Here is a 14981-nt window from a genome sequence, read left to right on the forward strand (position 1 = left end):
AAACTAGAGACTCTAAACGAGGTTTAGAGTTATCAGAAATATCTCCAGCTTAAGAGTGGCTGGAAATAAGGTGCTTGATTTATGGAACAAATTACCGGAAAACACACTAGACACGAGCTCGTTTGATTGTTTCAAGCGTAGGTTAGTAGTAGTTAGCATCCTGCAGTCTCTGGAGACAATACAGTCGTGCTCTGATTATCGAGGTTAATATATACGACATATATATTAACCTACGACATATATATATATATATATATATATATACATATATATATATATATATATATATATATATATATATATATATATATATATATATATATATATATATATATATATATCGTAGGTTATACATATATATTATTAAGTTTGGATGGATATAAAAAGGAGGAGCGGCCTCTTATGGGCCAATAGGCCGCCTGCATTTTCCTATATTGTTATGTGGAATACTGAGGCGGTATAAATCCATGGAACCGCCTACCCGCAAATGCCAAAACATTACAGTTCAAAATCCAGTTGGAAAAATCACCAGGAACAATGGGATGGACCTTTGACAAGCCGCCGGTCTTCTGTCGTCACTAGGGATAGTGACCCTTAGGTAAATTCAGGCAAACCAAATTATGAAAAAGATGATGTGGATTTAATTGACCGCCTTATTCTGCCATGATTTCGGGGGTCAACGTCCTCGCGGCCCGGTCCCCGACCAGGCCTCCTGGTCTAGAGCAGATGGAAATATTTACCGAAATTTTACATGAGGGCCACTAACATAATTTGCCTCGACGAGAACAGAAAGCCGGCGGCTTGTCAAAGGTCCCCCCATTTGCCTTGATGATCTTATACAGTTGGATTTTAAAACAGTTGTGGCATTTCCGGCTATACTTGGGTGACCATTCCCATAGAGTTGCCAAGTTACAGTTAAATATCCTTCAGGGACCAGAACATGATGCTATATGTCTTGATGTGAGGTCGCATCAGCTGCTATATTATTATGGTGCGGCTGTGTTCTCAATAATATCACAGGAAAAAGGTTATCATGTATAACCAAACTCAATTACGGGCTCACCATAGCCCGTGCTACATGGACACTCCGTCCTGAATAGCTAAATCTTTAACAACAACAACAACATGTGTTCTCAAGCCTTCACATGGAGTACAAATATGTGAGTACATACAGACACACATAAATACATGCATGCTTACACATAAAATATATTCTTCATTCACAAGGATCATTAGAGCCTCAAACAGCTGGCAGCAAATGAGCAAGCCTATTGCTCCACAGCCCAAACTGGATCCCTAATTAACGTTTTTCATAACGTTTTGAAACTATGAGAATTTCCTGCCCACCTAACCTATCAGAGGACCCTTAACTTACTCTTGTTGAAAAAAAAAATCCCAAATTTATTTTCATTTTTTTTTTCATTTTCAAATTACGTCCACTTTCGGCCATACGGGAAAACGGCCAAAAGTGACGTTGTTTTTAAGAGGACAGGTTACCTAGTCCCAGAGGTGCCTAACTGGTACTCAACTAAGACTTTAAGCTTTCCTTGGGGCACCACTGGACAGTAGAACGACGTGCTCTTGCAACCATTGTCCGAGGCTCCGATGAGCCTAGTGAATGCAGTGTTATTACCCACATTAATGTGGTTCTCGCTTTATATACACTTCTTATTTGTTGAGGACGTTAGTTAAAAAGGTGTGGTTGATCAGATTGAGGTTTAGAAGCCTGGAACGCGCCTGTCGAACTCTTTGGAGCGCTGCGAGGAGTGGTCGAGCATTCCTGGAACACGGGTGGTGGTTCTTCTGGTAGGTATCGAGGAGTCGTTGAACAGTCCTGGAACACGGGTGGTGGTTCTTCTGGTAGGTATCGAGGAGTCGTTGAACAGTCCTGGAACACGGGTGGTGGTTCTTCTGGCAGGTATCGAGGAGTCGTCGAGCAGTCCTGGAACACAGGTGGTGGGCCTCCTACAGGTAGGTTGCGAGGAGTGGTCGAGCATTCTTGAAACACGAGTGATCCTCTTGAGCGGTGAGGAAAACTCTTGTCATCCTTCACTATGCTTCTCGGCCCGGGTAAAGGGATCTGGAAAACACAGTAATATTAGGCGATGAATCATAATAACGTGGCTGAAGTATGTTGACCAGACCACACACTAGAAGGTGCAGGGACCACGAAGGATGTCGTCCCTTCACCTTCTAGTGTGTGGTCTGGTCAACATAGTAATATTAAGAACTGCAGAAGTAGGTCTAATGTTATATTTGTGAATAAAAAACATGAAAAATACACCAAATATACAATACCAAGCAAAATCTACAGTATTTTAGCTTAGAGAAAAGACAACTGCTATATTCTCATTATCCGTATGGACATAAAGTGGGAAATTTTTGCTTATACATTTGTGTATTAAAAATGTAAGTATTGTTGATTGCAAATACTCATATTCCTTATAAAATTCCTTATCAGACGGTTGTAAATCAGTATGGCACCATTCACACCATATATATAAAAGCAAAGTACTGTACAGTGTTTTTGGGGGGCTTAAGGCCCATTAACCTCTGGCGGTTATTATTAAGGCACACAAGTGCTTAATGACCATCCAGTAAGAATGTTTTATTCCAATACTAAAGTAAACACCCAGTATATACTCCGAGAAGTGGATACACTTCTCGGTGTATATATTCCTGTCGTAAGGCAAAGTGTGTTATCATTAGACAAACAGAGCCGAGACACTTTCACATCCGGGTTATGTAAACACAAGTCAGCTGATGGATTATTTTTGAATCCAGTCAAGAGATGGCGCTGATAACCCCCATGACCACGAGGTGAACATATTCCCCACTCAGTGCTCGCAGAACTGCGAGGACGAGAGTATGTTGTCACGTGAAGCTCTCTCCGTCTCTCTGGGGCCCCCACAGGATTATACTTAGGATAGGACGGCACTTCTGATTATCTGAATATTAAAAGATACGGACAACAGGAGTGCCCCAAATGGAGGAAGTAATTTGGATAAATACATATAGAATAAGGCAAGTTGAATTTAGTTTATTATTACTTTGTAATTATATGTTTTATAACTTCCTAAGATGTTTTTTTTTAGGAAAAGGGGGGGATACATACGTCTTTGTCATTATAACTTTAAAATTAAAGCAAAAATAGGTTACTGAAAAAATTCCATTTCAAGGCACGTATAATGAGGTAAATTTGCCCTTCTAAACACCCCATGGCCCAAGTATGATGAAATATATATACTAATGGCTTTTAAATTAATTGTAAAGAATTCCCCATTATTAACTATATAATTTATCAAGGATTATTATCAATATTTTCCACAAAATATCGTATATAAACAGCGGAGAAATATTGACTAGCCTAATGGTCAAGCCTCGTCACCCACCTATATATTGCAAGATTATATATATACTAAGACTATAGTATATATATATAGTATATATATATAGTATATATATATAGTAAGTATAGTAGTGGTCGTATAGTATACGTAGTATAGTCGTATAGTATAGTATATATATATAGTATATTTATATACTTATATATATAGTAAGACTATATAGTAAGACTATATATAGTAAGACTTTATATATTGAGTTGGAATACACAACTTTTTCATCTAACAAATTAAATTTACGCTGAAAAAGTTCTTTAAAGAATCGATGTGATTTTATCTCCAGTTTCCACTGTGTTTACTTTATATACAGTAGTTAGTTGTTTTCCATCACTTCTCTCTATTTTATCAATTCCTCGTATAGAATCTTTTGTGTTGTGTCTCAGAGCTCACACATAGAGCAAGAAAGTTCAAGATAATTGCTTTAACAAAAATGTTTTGTTAATAGCCTAATGAGTCTAATAGTAATAGCCTAATAATAGCCAAAATGTATCTCATCAGTTCTAGATTACGTGATGCAGTCTTACAAAGCCACTAACATGCTTAGCGACTCTGGCAGGTCCTAAAACCAACACAGAATTTGCGATGAATTGAATATTAGAAGGTGAAACAGTCAATCTTGAATACAAAAAAAAATAGATGTAATGACAGGTATATAATAGCGAAATTTGAATTCACGTCGTAGCCATATTAATACAAAGAAACTAAACTGATCTGGTTGACTGCTCTTCAATAATGTTCCAAGGCTCTCTTCTCCCCAGTAATGCCCCAGGACCCAATACCCTCCCAATTAATGCCCCAGGACTCTCCACCCTCCCAATTAATGCCCCAGGACCCTCCACCCTCCCAATTAATGCCCCAGGACTCTCCTCTCCCCCAATTAATGCCCCAGGACCCTCCACCCTCCCAATTAATGCCCCAGGACCCTCCACCCTCCCAATTAATGCCCCAGGACCCTCCACCCTCCCAATTAATGCCCCAGGACCCTCCACCCTCCCAATTAATGCCCCAGGACCCTCCCTCAGAGAGTACTGACCATCTCGACGGCGCCGGAGACGAGGAAGAGGTCCGGGGCAGCATAGGTCTTGGGCTGGGGCAGGTCGGGGGCGTAGGTGTGGGCGGAGAAGGCGTCGAGGGTGTTGTTGCCTACCACGCCCGTGCCGGAGGTCTCCAGCGCTGTGATCTGCGTCGTCCGCACGTGGTACGGGAAGTTCCTGTTGGCAGCACTAGGCCGAGTCAGGAACTGTGGGGGGAGAAGGCACTGTAGTGATTGGTTTTTTACCGCATGAAGGATTGGTTATGGCTGGTTGGTTATACAGGGTGTGTGGGGGTGGGTTATACCATTCTCAAAACTTACCATATTATGCCCCAAGCCCCCTTATCCATGTCCTGAAGCCTCGCCTCTTTTGTAATGCCCCCCTAGCCCCTACCTCTCTCCCCAAGCCCTACCCCCTCTCCCCACACCCTGAGGCAGCTCGTCAGTACTGACCAGGAAGAAGACGTGGCCAAGGAGGGTTATGGAGAGGTCGACGCCGTTCACCACCTTCTCTCTGACCCACTTGTCGATAACGTGATTGCTGATAACGATCACCACCGGACCTGACAGGAACCTGGGGAGCCAAGTGGTACACAGTTACAGTGAGAGGTCATACCTGGCTGCAGACGCCTGTGTCATACACAGTTACAGAGACAGGTCACACCTGGCTACAGGAGCCTGTATGTCACACAGTTACAGAGACAGGTCACACCTGGCTACAGGAACCTGTATGTCACACAGTTACAGAGACAGGTCACACCTGGCTACAGGAGCCTGTATGTCACACAGTTACAGAGACAGGTCACACCTGGCTACAGGAGCCTGTATGTCACACAGTTACAGAGACAGGTCACACCTGGCTACAGGAGCCTGTATGTCACACAGTTACAGAGACAGGTTACACCTGGCTACAGGAGCCTGTATGTCACACAGTTACAGAGACAGGTCACACCTGGCTACAGGAGCCTGTATGTCATACACAGTTACAGAGACAGGTCACACCTGGCTACAGGAGCCTGTATGTCACACACAGTTACAGAGACAGGTCACACCTGGCTACAGGAGCCTGTATGTCACACACAGTTACAGAGACAGGTCACACCTGGCTACAGGAGCCTGTATGTCACACACAGTTACAGAGACAGGTGTTCGTTACACCACATTACAAGTTAGATGAAAAGTTACAGGCATGTTTCCTGTAATGATGAACAAAATAATTGGTATGTCTTGAGTATTGTGACGGGGCCATACGACATGTTGTGGACGCCTCAGCTCCCAAACAAATACAATTACAAATACAAGAAACAATGAAACTAACAAAACAGGATTAAAGCACAAGATTATTAAAATACAAATAAAACAAAAACATAATTATCCGTCTATCATGGCCCAATAGGCGTAACCTCCTAAGTATTTGATATAGTTAATATTATGATATTATGACATAATTGGAGAATTGTGCATAATTCTTTAAGATGGCATCTTGTTCACTATTCCACAACCTTCCCTATTTTTTGTAATGTTTGGCAAAACCAATGGTATAATATTCCCCCCCCCCAAGGTTGAACTACCCAATCACCCCAGCCTGCAACCCCACAACATTTGCCTAACTCTCTGGATACCTATTTACTAACAGGTGAAAAGAGGCCTTAAGTGAAAGGTTACTAAGGCCTACCAACCTCTTGGAGGGTTAGTAAGACCTACCAACCTCAGGAAGGTTATTAAGGCCTACCAACCTCCTGGAGGTTGTTCCAGGAGGCCAGCAATCTACTCACCAACCAGCAAGTGCTCTTTAGTCCTAAGCATAGTCCAGGACTACAGTAAAGTCTGTGTATATTCACCTACAAGCGGAGTACACATGCCAGTGTTGCCAACACACGCACTCTCTCATATCTATGATAAAATGTATGTCTCTTCAAGGTTGGGACCAAACGCTTGGGGCTAGGCTCACCAAACTTTGCAGTGTGATCAGTGATGGCATGGTGAGTGCTATGCAGTGTTTGGGGTCGACCTCTTTGCTCTTTAAGATGGATTAGTTTCTGTTGCAACAACTAACGAGTCCCGTGAAGTCTTAAATACAGGTTTCATTGTCCACAGAGTATTTTCAAACTGATTTCTATGTTGTTAACGTTGATTGAATGTCGATTTAATATTGATAATATTGATTCAGCATCAATTGAGCATATTTCAATCTAACACTGTACAGCGCCGTATTTAGATAAAAATACATTATTATTATTATTATTACAAAGATGTGTACCATCATAAGGAGGAGGAGGCAGGTGCAGGAGCAACTCACCACAATGTGTAGAAAGCGAAGAAGGGGCAGTAGAAGCCAGCCTTCTCCGGATAGTGCTTGATGGTGAAGAAGCAGGCGTAGAGGAACATGCACCAGGCCAGGGACCGTAGCACCAGTAGCCCGTAGCCCGCCGGGGACTCGTACAGGTACAGCACCTCCCCGGGGTCGAAGATCTGCAGGCCACGGGGGTAAGGTCATATCGTACACACCACGGAGGTTCCATAAAGCTTGTTTTCTGTTTGTCAAGCCCATAGGGGCCAGATTCACGAAGCAGTTACGCAATCACTTACGAACCTGTACGTCTTTTCTCAATCTTTGGCGGCTTTGTTTACAATTATTAAACAGTTTACAAGCATGAAAACTTCCCAATCAACTGTTGTTATTGTTTTAAACAGCCTCCTGGTGCTTCGGAGCTCATTAACTGTTTAATAATTGTAATCAAAGCCGCCAAAGATTGAGAAAAGATGTACAGGTTCGTAAGTGCTTGCGTAACTGTTTCGTGAATCTGGCCCTTTTTATTATCGTTAAGTTGAAATGTAATACGTTGGGCTAGGTTGGGTAAGGCAAAACATAAATATACAGGTTAAGTTTCACAAATTTTGTCCGAATTCAGTGGGCTTCCAAATTAAACTGAAAAATTGTAAAGAATAATGGAGAGATCTTTGACAAGCCGCCGGCTTCTGATCCTTCTGGAGGCCAGTAAAGATGGTGGTCCTGGGGAAAGTTTGGGGTCACGCACCTCTTGCTCGTATATGAAGAGGGAGATGTAAGTGGTGCAGTAGAGACACATGAAGACGGTGAGGCGCACGGCGGAGGCCTGGCGGAGGCGGCCCCTGGTGATGTTGAAGCCCTTCGCCATCAAGAGCAGCACCAGCACCATCATTATTGTGCTCAGTGTGTGTAGCAGTCGACCTGCACCATATAGTATAGTGTCAACACCTGCAGGGTCTACTACCCCTCCACCACACATAGTATAGTGTCAACACCTGCAGGGTCTACTACCCCTCCACCACACATAGTATAGTGTCAACACCTGCAGGGTCTACTACCCCTCCACCACACATAGTATAGTGTCAACACCTGCAGGGTCTACTACCCCTCCACCACACATAGTATAGTGTCAACACCTGCAGGGTCTACTACCCCTCCACCACACATAGTATAGTGTCAACACCTGCAGGGTCTACTACCCCTCCACCACACATAGTATAGTGTCAACACCTGCAGGGTCTACTACCCCTCCACCACACATAGTATAGTGTCAACACCTGCAGGGTCTACTACCCCTCCACCACACATAGTATAGTGTCAACACCTGCAGGGTCTACTACCCCTCCACCACACATAGTATAGTGTCAACACCCTTCACCCTTGACGCTAAGTCGCCGCCGGATAGTCGCTCTCAGCCTAAAGATCCAACTGGAAAAACCGCTCAAAGAATATATCACATATTGACATCAAAAGCCCCAACAGACTAATAACGTGGTACTATAAATCATAGAGGCTCGAGAACAACCACAGTTTATATGCGTTGGTCCGCATGTTAGGGGCGGTTAGGTTAGGTTCGCGCGTTTTAATACATCGTTTAAAGTCCGTTGTGGCAACGCGAGCGGACGGGCTGTTTCTATCAACTTGCCTGTGCACCAGGACCTTCCTCACCTCCTCCAGACCCTCTCTCACTTCCCTCCCGACTCTCCCTCACCCCCTCTAGACCCTCCCTCACCCCCTCTAGATCCTCTCTCACCCCTCTAGACCTTCCCTCACCCCTTCCAGATCATCAGCCCTGCTCCCTGCCCATGCCCCGTAGCCGTCACCCTGCAGAGCCTCACCTAAGAGCTTGGTGGTGTGAAGACCGACGCCATCGAAGCCGTACCTGGCGTAGTGGACACTGAGGAAGACGAGGGCGAACACCTGGGCCACCAGGGACACCATGTAGAGGCGGTAGGTGGTGTGCAGCAGCTGGCGACTCTTCAGTTCCGCTGGGGACACCATCCATACAAGCGGTGTTAGGTCACGGGTCAACTGGGGGAGACACGGGTCGGCTGGGGGGGACACGGGTCGGCTGGGGGGGACACGGGTCGGCTGGGGGGGACACGGGTCGGCTGGGGGGAACACGAACTAGCTGGGGGACGGGCCAGTTGATGGAAATAGTTGAATTGGTATTATGATCCAGTTTGGGTCTCCTACTGATCAACTTGTGAGCTGGATCATTAAGATTGGGTCAGATTGGAGGCCAAGACGCGATACAACAATCACTATGATAACAGGATTTAAATAGACAAAAAAGTCGACATAAGAACAATTAACATAAGAATAATAAGAATAATTATTCTTAAGAATAATGCCATAAGAATAATGATAATTAACTCTACCCGTCACTAGGACTCTTAGCTGTTGCTAGGACTCAAGCTGTTGCTTGGACTTGACCTGTAAGTAGAAACACTGACCTGAGGCTAGGAGTGAGAGGAATAGAATGCTTAGCTGTAGACCAAGAGCCGTTAAGTCAGTCCTTAGAACATCTGAAATAAATTAATAATTCATTATATATAAAAAATAAACCAACTTAAAATACTTTAGCTAAACTCTGTATAAAATAAACATTTGAGTTAAAGTGTGTATAGAGAATATATTAGCTAAATTATTAACCCTATCGCACTTCACAAACTAGTTAAAATCTACGCAATAATGTTTTGGTAAATAAATCCTGCCTTGCAAACCTGCTTACACTTTTGATAAGGTACCACATGAAAGACTGACAAAGAAATTAGACACACGAGACATAGATGGCAGACTACTAGAAAGATTCTAGTTGTCTAGAGAGATTCTAGTGTTTAAAAAAAGGCGCGCTAAATGGAAATGAATGTGACTGAATGAATGTGATGAGTGGGGTGCCGCAAGGTTCCATTTTGTTACCATCTCTTTTTGTCGTAGACATCAATGACGGCGCACAACTCCCGTGCCAGGTGAGGACGACGGGCTCGTACATAGCTCGTACGACGGGCTACGTGAGTACGTAGCCCGTGCTCCTGGCAACTTGTTGTTCCCAGGAGCTGAATCTAAAACAACAACAACATCAATGAGATAGATGAGAATATTACAAATCACATTACAAGATTTGCACACTAAGATTTATGGTAAAATAGGAAGTGAGAGTGATATTGAGACCTTACGAAGAGAGCTACATTAACTCCACAACTGGTCGGAAGATTGACAAATGCTTTTTAATACCGAAAAATGCAAGATCTTGCATGTGGGGCATAACAGTGCACAGCGCAACTGCCAAATCAGGAACATTAGCTAGCAGCCGACTAACGAAGAAAAGGACCTTGGAGTCAGAATCCAAATAAAAACACAAATACTAGAAATAGTTAAAAGACAAATCCACAAGGGCCGTGACGAGGATTCGAACCTGCCTCCGGGAGCATCCCAGACACTGCCTTAATCACGTTAGTGTGATTTCCGTGTGTAGTTAAAAGACAATTTCGATTTCAAGGAAAAGAAGGTAGTTATACAATTGTATAAATCTCTGGTGCGCCCCCATTTGGATTATTGTATTTAAACATAGAGACGTCATTTTTCAGAAAGACAGATCTGCTTTGGAGAACGTTCAACGCCGATTCCTGAACTAAATAAACTTCCGTATCAGAGGGCCACAGAGCTAACAACACTGCTAACCAGACATAACAGGGCTGATCTCGTCGAAACGTTTTAAAACGCTGAGCAATTTGCAGGATATTGATTTAAGACCAATTGTTCAAAAGGTCAGATGTGACACAAACTTGGAGCAACTGTTTCAGGCTCAACAAACCACAATGCAGGACGGAAAATAGCAGATTTTTCACCCATAGTTATAAGCAGCTGAAGAAGTTACTTAGAGAACAGTTGAAGAAGACATAGAACAGCTGAAGAAGACACAGAACAGTTGAAGAAGACACAGAACAGTTGAAGAAGACACAGAACAGCTGAAGAAGACACAGAACAGTTGAAGAAGACACAGAACAGCTGAAGAAGACACAGAACAGTTGAAGAAGACACAGAACAGCTGAAGAAGACACAGAACAGCTGAAGAAGACACAGAACAGCTGAAGAAGACACAGAACAGTTGAAGAAGATATAGAACAGCTGAAGTAGACACAGAACAGCTGAAGAAGACACAGAACAGCTGAAGAAGACACAGAACAGCTGAAGAAGACACAGAACAGCTGAAGAAGACACAGAACAGCTGAAGAAGACACAGAACAGTTGAAGAAGACACAGAACAGCTGAAGAAGACACAGAACAGCTGAAGAAGACACAGAACAGCTGAAGAAGACACAGAACAGTTGAAGAAGATATAGAACAGCTGAAGTAGACACACAACAGCTGGCGGAGATACTTACAGAACTCGTCGGCAGAGAAGTGCTTGTACCAGAAGGAGTAGCCGTTGGTCATGGTGATGCGATAACTCAGTTCCAGACCCTGTGAAGAGTGCCACAAGGTGTTAGTGCCACTCTTAATGCTCTTGTCTTGCCTGCCTCTATAGTGTTGCGTTTCTCTCTAGTGTTGTCAGCCTATACCTGACTCACCTTGTTGGTGTCACAGTTGCTGACGGCGATGAACCACCAGCGCTCTCTCACACTCCTGAAGGACCTGGTGCCCTTGCAGTGGTAGAAGGCCTTGTCGCCCGGGAGGCGCACCACTTCGCACTCAGAGCTCGCAGAGATTAAGGTCAGGTTGATAAACTGGTTGTTCTCCTTCTTCATGACTGCTTCCTTCTCCTCGCAGGTCTGCGGGTACAGGCCAGGCACAGGTGATCAGGGCGTGGACTTTCTGGAGAAAGTTTCACAAAGTGAAGAGTAGTTAAACCTACGTGAACAGTGGTAAGGTCTACATGAACAGTGATTCCGGAGTAGTCGACAATATTAGGGTTATGGTGACTGGTAGTCGACAACAGTATTTGGCAGTCGACGGCAGTGATTAACAGACGACCGCAGTGACTGGAAGTCGACGATAGTGACTGGTGTAACCAATATGTCAATTAACAGAGAAGTTAACATTGACATTATCAATATATTTGGTTCCAATTTTAGCAAGATCAGTTACGATATCAGTGCGTTAGTTGTGCCGTGACAGTGAGTTGTGAGATTATATGATACGATAGGATACAGAGCAATACACCAATTCGACTCCGTCATCAACGTCGAACCAACGCCACTGGGGTTCAAACTAGCATCGAGGTCTTTCTTAGGTGGAACTACTGACTTAGCTGAGGCTACAAGCCACAGTTGCTAACCTTGCTGGACTTGTACACTGCGGGCCACTGATGCGGAGAGTCGTAGTAGAGAAGCAGTTTCTCCATGGCGTATTCTATGTTGTACTCCACCTCGAAGGTGAACGCCCCGTCGTTCGAGAGGAAGCAGAACCGCGTCAGGAACGCCCACTTCTGCCTCATGGTCAACACAAGAATGAGAAATTAGCAATGACATTATATCTGCAACGTTATGGAAGGTTGATGTACGAGTTCATGCAAGTAACTCACAATAGTCAGTGTTGTGAGAGAGATTTTGTGAGATGGGGGTAGCCATATTCACCAGGGGAACATTGAAGATGTAGTGTCAAGAGTATATGACACTATATACATATATGTGATCTGAGTCATATACATCTGTATATGACTCAGATCACAACTGAGTCATATACAGAAACTATTTAGTTAGAATTGCATGAAAATAATAATAGTAATATTGGGAGTTATATATAAGCTACATAATAAGGAAGCATCTCTTGACCAACACTTACCTCAGAGGTCTTGAGGAACCCCTGGATAACCTTGGCTTCTGCTGTAGTCACCAGGCAGACGACGCACACACTCATCAACACCCACCTCGAGGAAAAAGCCCTCGGAGACCCCTTCTGGGATGTCAGGTCACGTCCTTCCAGCCCTCCCGAAGTCGCGGCCGCCCGGGTCACTTCCCACCAGTCCTGGGTCGGATAGTTCGACGAAATATTGCCCTTGCGGGTCGTTGAAACCCGACATGACCTATTCCTCGAGGCTCTGCACTTTATCATGTCGCTTACATACAGCATGGTCATCATCTCAGTGATCTTAAAGGCTCCGCTTGTGATCTGAAGACTCAGCGTCCTACTTCGAGCGAATTGTGATTTTCGTATTTGAAATAAGTCATCCAGATTTTGACGTGGAACTTGGTAGACTTGTGTTAGATGATGGATTCTTGCCAATGAAGCTCCGCGGGGACTCAAGCAGGTTCAGGTAATGTTGCGGAATCACACCTTGAGGTCTGCGCCTGCGCCTGCAGACCTCAAGCATCTGCTGCTGCGGCTCGTTCTCCTGGGTTCTGTTCCATCCAACTGCGCATCTCGCCGTTTCTTTGTCATTGTGTTTCAGTTACGCAAATATCTATAAATTATAACTGCCAGTTTGAGAGGAATATTCTTGCTGATGTGTGTCTGGGAGCGCCTATATAATCACACTGGTTGTGTGCCAATAGTGCCACTAGATCACTGAAGATTACTACTCGTCTCAGGACGTGAACGATCACCTTGTTACAGCCTCATCCTCGTCGTCACAGTCACGTAACACTTCCTGCACGTCACGTATAAACAACACTCTTTTTCTCTTATTTTTGCTAGGTTAGGTTAGGATAGATGGGATAGGGATATGAGGACATGGAGCAGGCTGTGAGGACGGAGGGACGGAACAGTGCACAACCACTTGGGCCACTGGGGATCGAACCCTGCAAGATGCAAGACTGTCCCTGTACCAACCAGCCTCACTATATAACATCAGGCGTTCCCCAACTGTTCAGTCTTTGATGTACAGTTCTACAAGCCACTAGAACAACCTCCCCTACACACTATATATATATATCACACTTGCACTTAACACTTTAATAAGTATTACATATATTGCAACACGTAATATCTAATTTATCCACAGTAAGCAGTGTTTACCAATCTATTTGTCGACCTTCTATGTTTTCCTTTAAAGAGTTGACGGGATGGACGGAGCAGCAGTCTGGTGACGAGTCTACCGCTGTGTGTTCCTGGCCACGACTACCTCAGTGTTGGCCACCTCTCATGCACCCTCATGCTTGCTGATGGTCACCTCTGGTGGGCTCTGGTGGGCTGTAGTGGGCTCTGGTGGGCTGTAGTAGGCTCTGGTGGGCTGTAGTGGGCTCTGGTGGGCTGTAGTGGGCTCTGGTGGGCTGTAGTGGGCTCTGGTGGGCTGTAGTGGGCTCTGGTGGGCTGTAGTGGGCTCTGGTGGGCTGTGGTGTGCCCTGGTAACTCTTGGGGACTCGCCGAGTGAGACCAAACAGGAACTCTGTTGATAAGAACAAAAATTTATACATGTGATCAAATTTTGGTCTATTCTAATTAAGAAAACTTTATCGATACATTTTCCTTCCAACAACAGCCCAGTTGCTCATATTGGAGGGGTTTAAATGGGGGCGCTGAAGGTCAACCCGTGGAGTGTCCTGTACAGGTCAACAAGGGAACGTGTTGCCTATAAACATGGGCATATATAAGCACTATAGTATTGATGTACAATAGTTACAAAATCTATATTGGATTTTATCTAGCCATTATTCAATAAATCATGTATTATTAGCTAAGAGCATTGTAAAACAGTCAACAGCATATTAAAGACAAAAGTTTACTGGAATTTCAGTATCTATATATGCCAGAAGCCGAGACAACATAATTAGAGAAACATGCATTTTATAAACTGGAATACAGTATTTAGAATGTTTGTTGTTGTTGCTTGTCAAGCTATTTATAATTAGCTGTTGATTTGTATAGAGGAAATAAACTATTTACATTTTCAAAATAAATTATGTGAAGTATTGTTTTGTTATTATTTACAGACCTATTATATGAGTAGGTAATGTAATGGTTTGAAGATAGGTGATGATACGTACCAGTTTAATAGTGGAGTGGAGTGCCAGAGGGTATGAGTCTTGCTAGAGGGTATGAGGTGCCACTGCCAAAGGGTATGAGGTACCATTCATGACACCTGGCCTCACAGTGTAAGCTTGTCCATACTGGTATGACAGGCACTCGTCCTCTCCGAAACCCTTTACTCTCAATGACTCACTTTAGTTATTATTAAACAAATATTTATATACACTTTGCATTATGTTATTTTTTTTGTTATCAAACTTTTTGTAGTTGCATAGCCTACGTTTATTTGATTTAGACATTCCTAGTCGTGTTTATTCATGCGTGTAATGAACGTCGAGAAGCG

General features: G+C 43.8%; 1 protein-coding gene across 1 annotated transcript; it reads right to left on the bottom strand.

The window, feature by feature from the left end:
* Positions 1 to 325: 325 nt before the first annotated feature.
* On the bottom strand, positions 326 to 14981 carry LOC123769960 (transmembrane protein 145). Its single transcript, XM_045761478.2, has 12 exons — positions 14656 to 14981; positions 12515 to 14057; positions 12009 to 12158; positions 11302 to 11502; positions 11116 to 11194; positions 9184 to 9255; positions 8566 to 8715; positions 7476 to 7648; positions 6737 to 6909; positions 4891 to 5011; positions 4438 to 4644; positions 326 to 2080 (listed from the first exon to the last, which is right to left on the bottom strand). Exons 2-12 carry the CDS (start codon positions 12809 to 12811, stop codon positions 1685 to 1687), a joined length of 2019 nt encoding a protein of 672 aa, XP_045617434.1. The 5' UTR covers positions 12812 to 14057; positions 14656 to 14981; the 3' UTR covers positions 326 to 1684.

Source organism: Procambarus clarkii, chromosome 45 (genome assembly GCF_040958095.1).
Source record: "Procambarus clarkii isolate CNS0578487 chromosome 45, FALCON_Pclarkii_2.0, whole genome shotgun sequence".
NCBI lineage: Eukaryota > Metazoa > Arthropoda > Malacostraca > Decapoda > Cambaridae > Procambarus > Procambarus clarkii.

Bases quoted from the DNA above. Each gene is read 5' to 3' on its own strand.
- LOC123769960 (XM_045761478.2), bottom strand. From the start codon at position 12,811: ATGATGACCATGCTGTATGTAAGCGACATGATAAAGTGCAGAGCCTCG. The intron at 12,159-12,514 runs GTAAGTGTTGGT...ACCATGAGGCAG, and splicing joins GGTTCCTCAAGACCTCTGAG to AAGTGGGCGTTCCTGACGCG. The intron at 11,503-12,008 runs GTTAGCAACTGT...CTGTACCCGCAG, and splicing joins CAGTGTACAAGTCCAGCAAG to ACCTGCGAGGAGAAGGAAGC.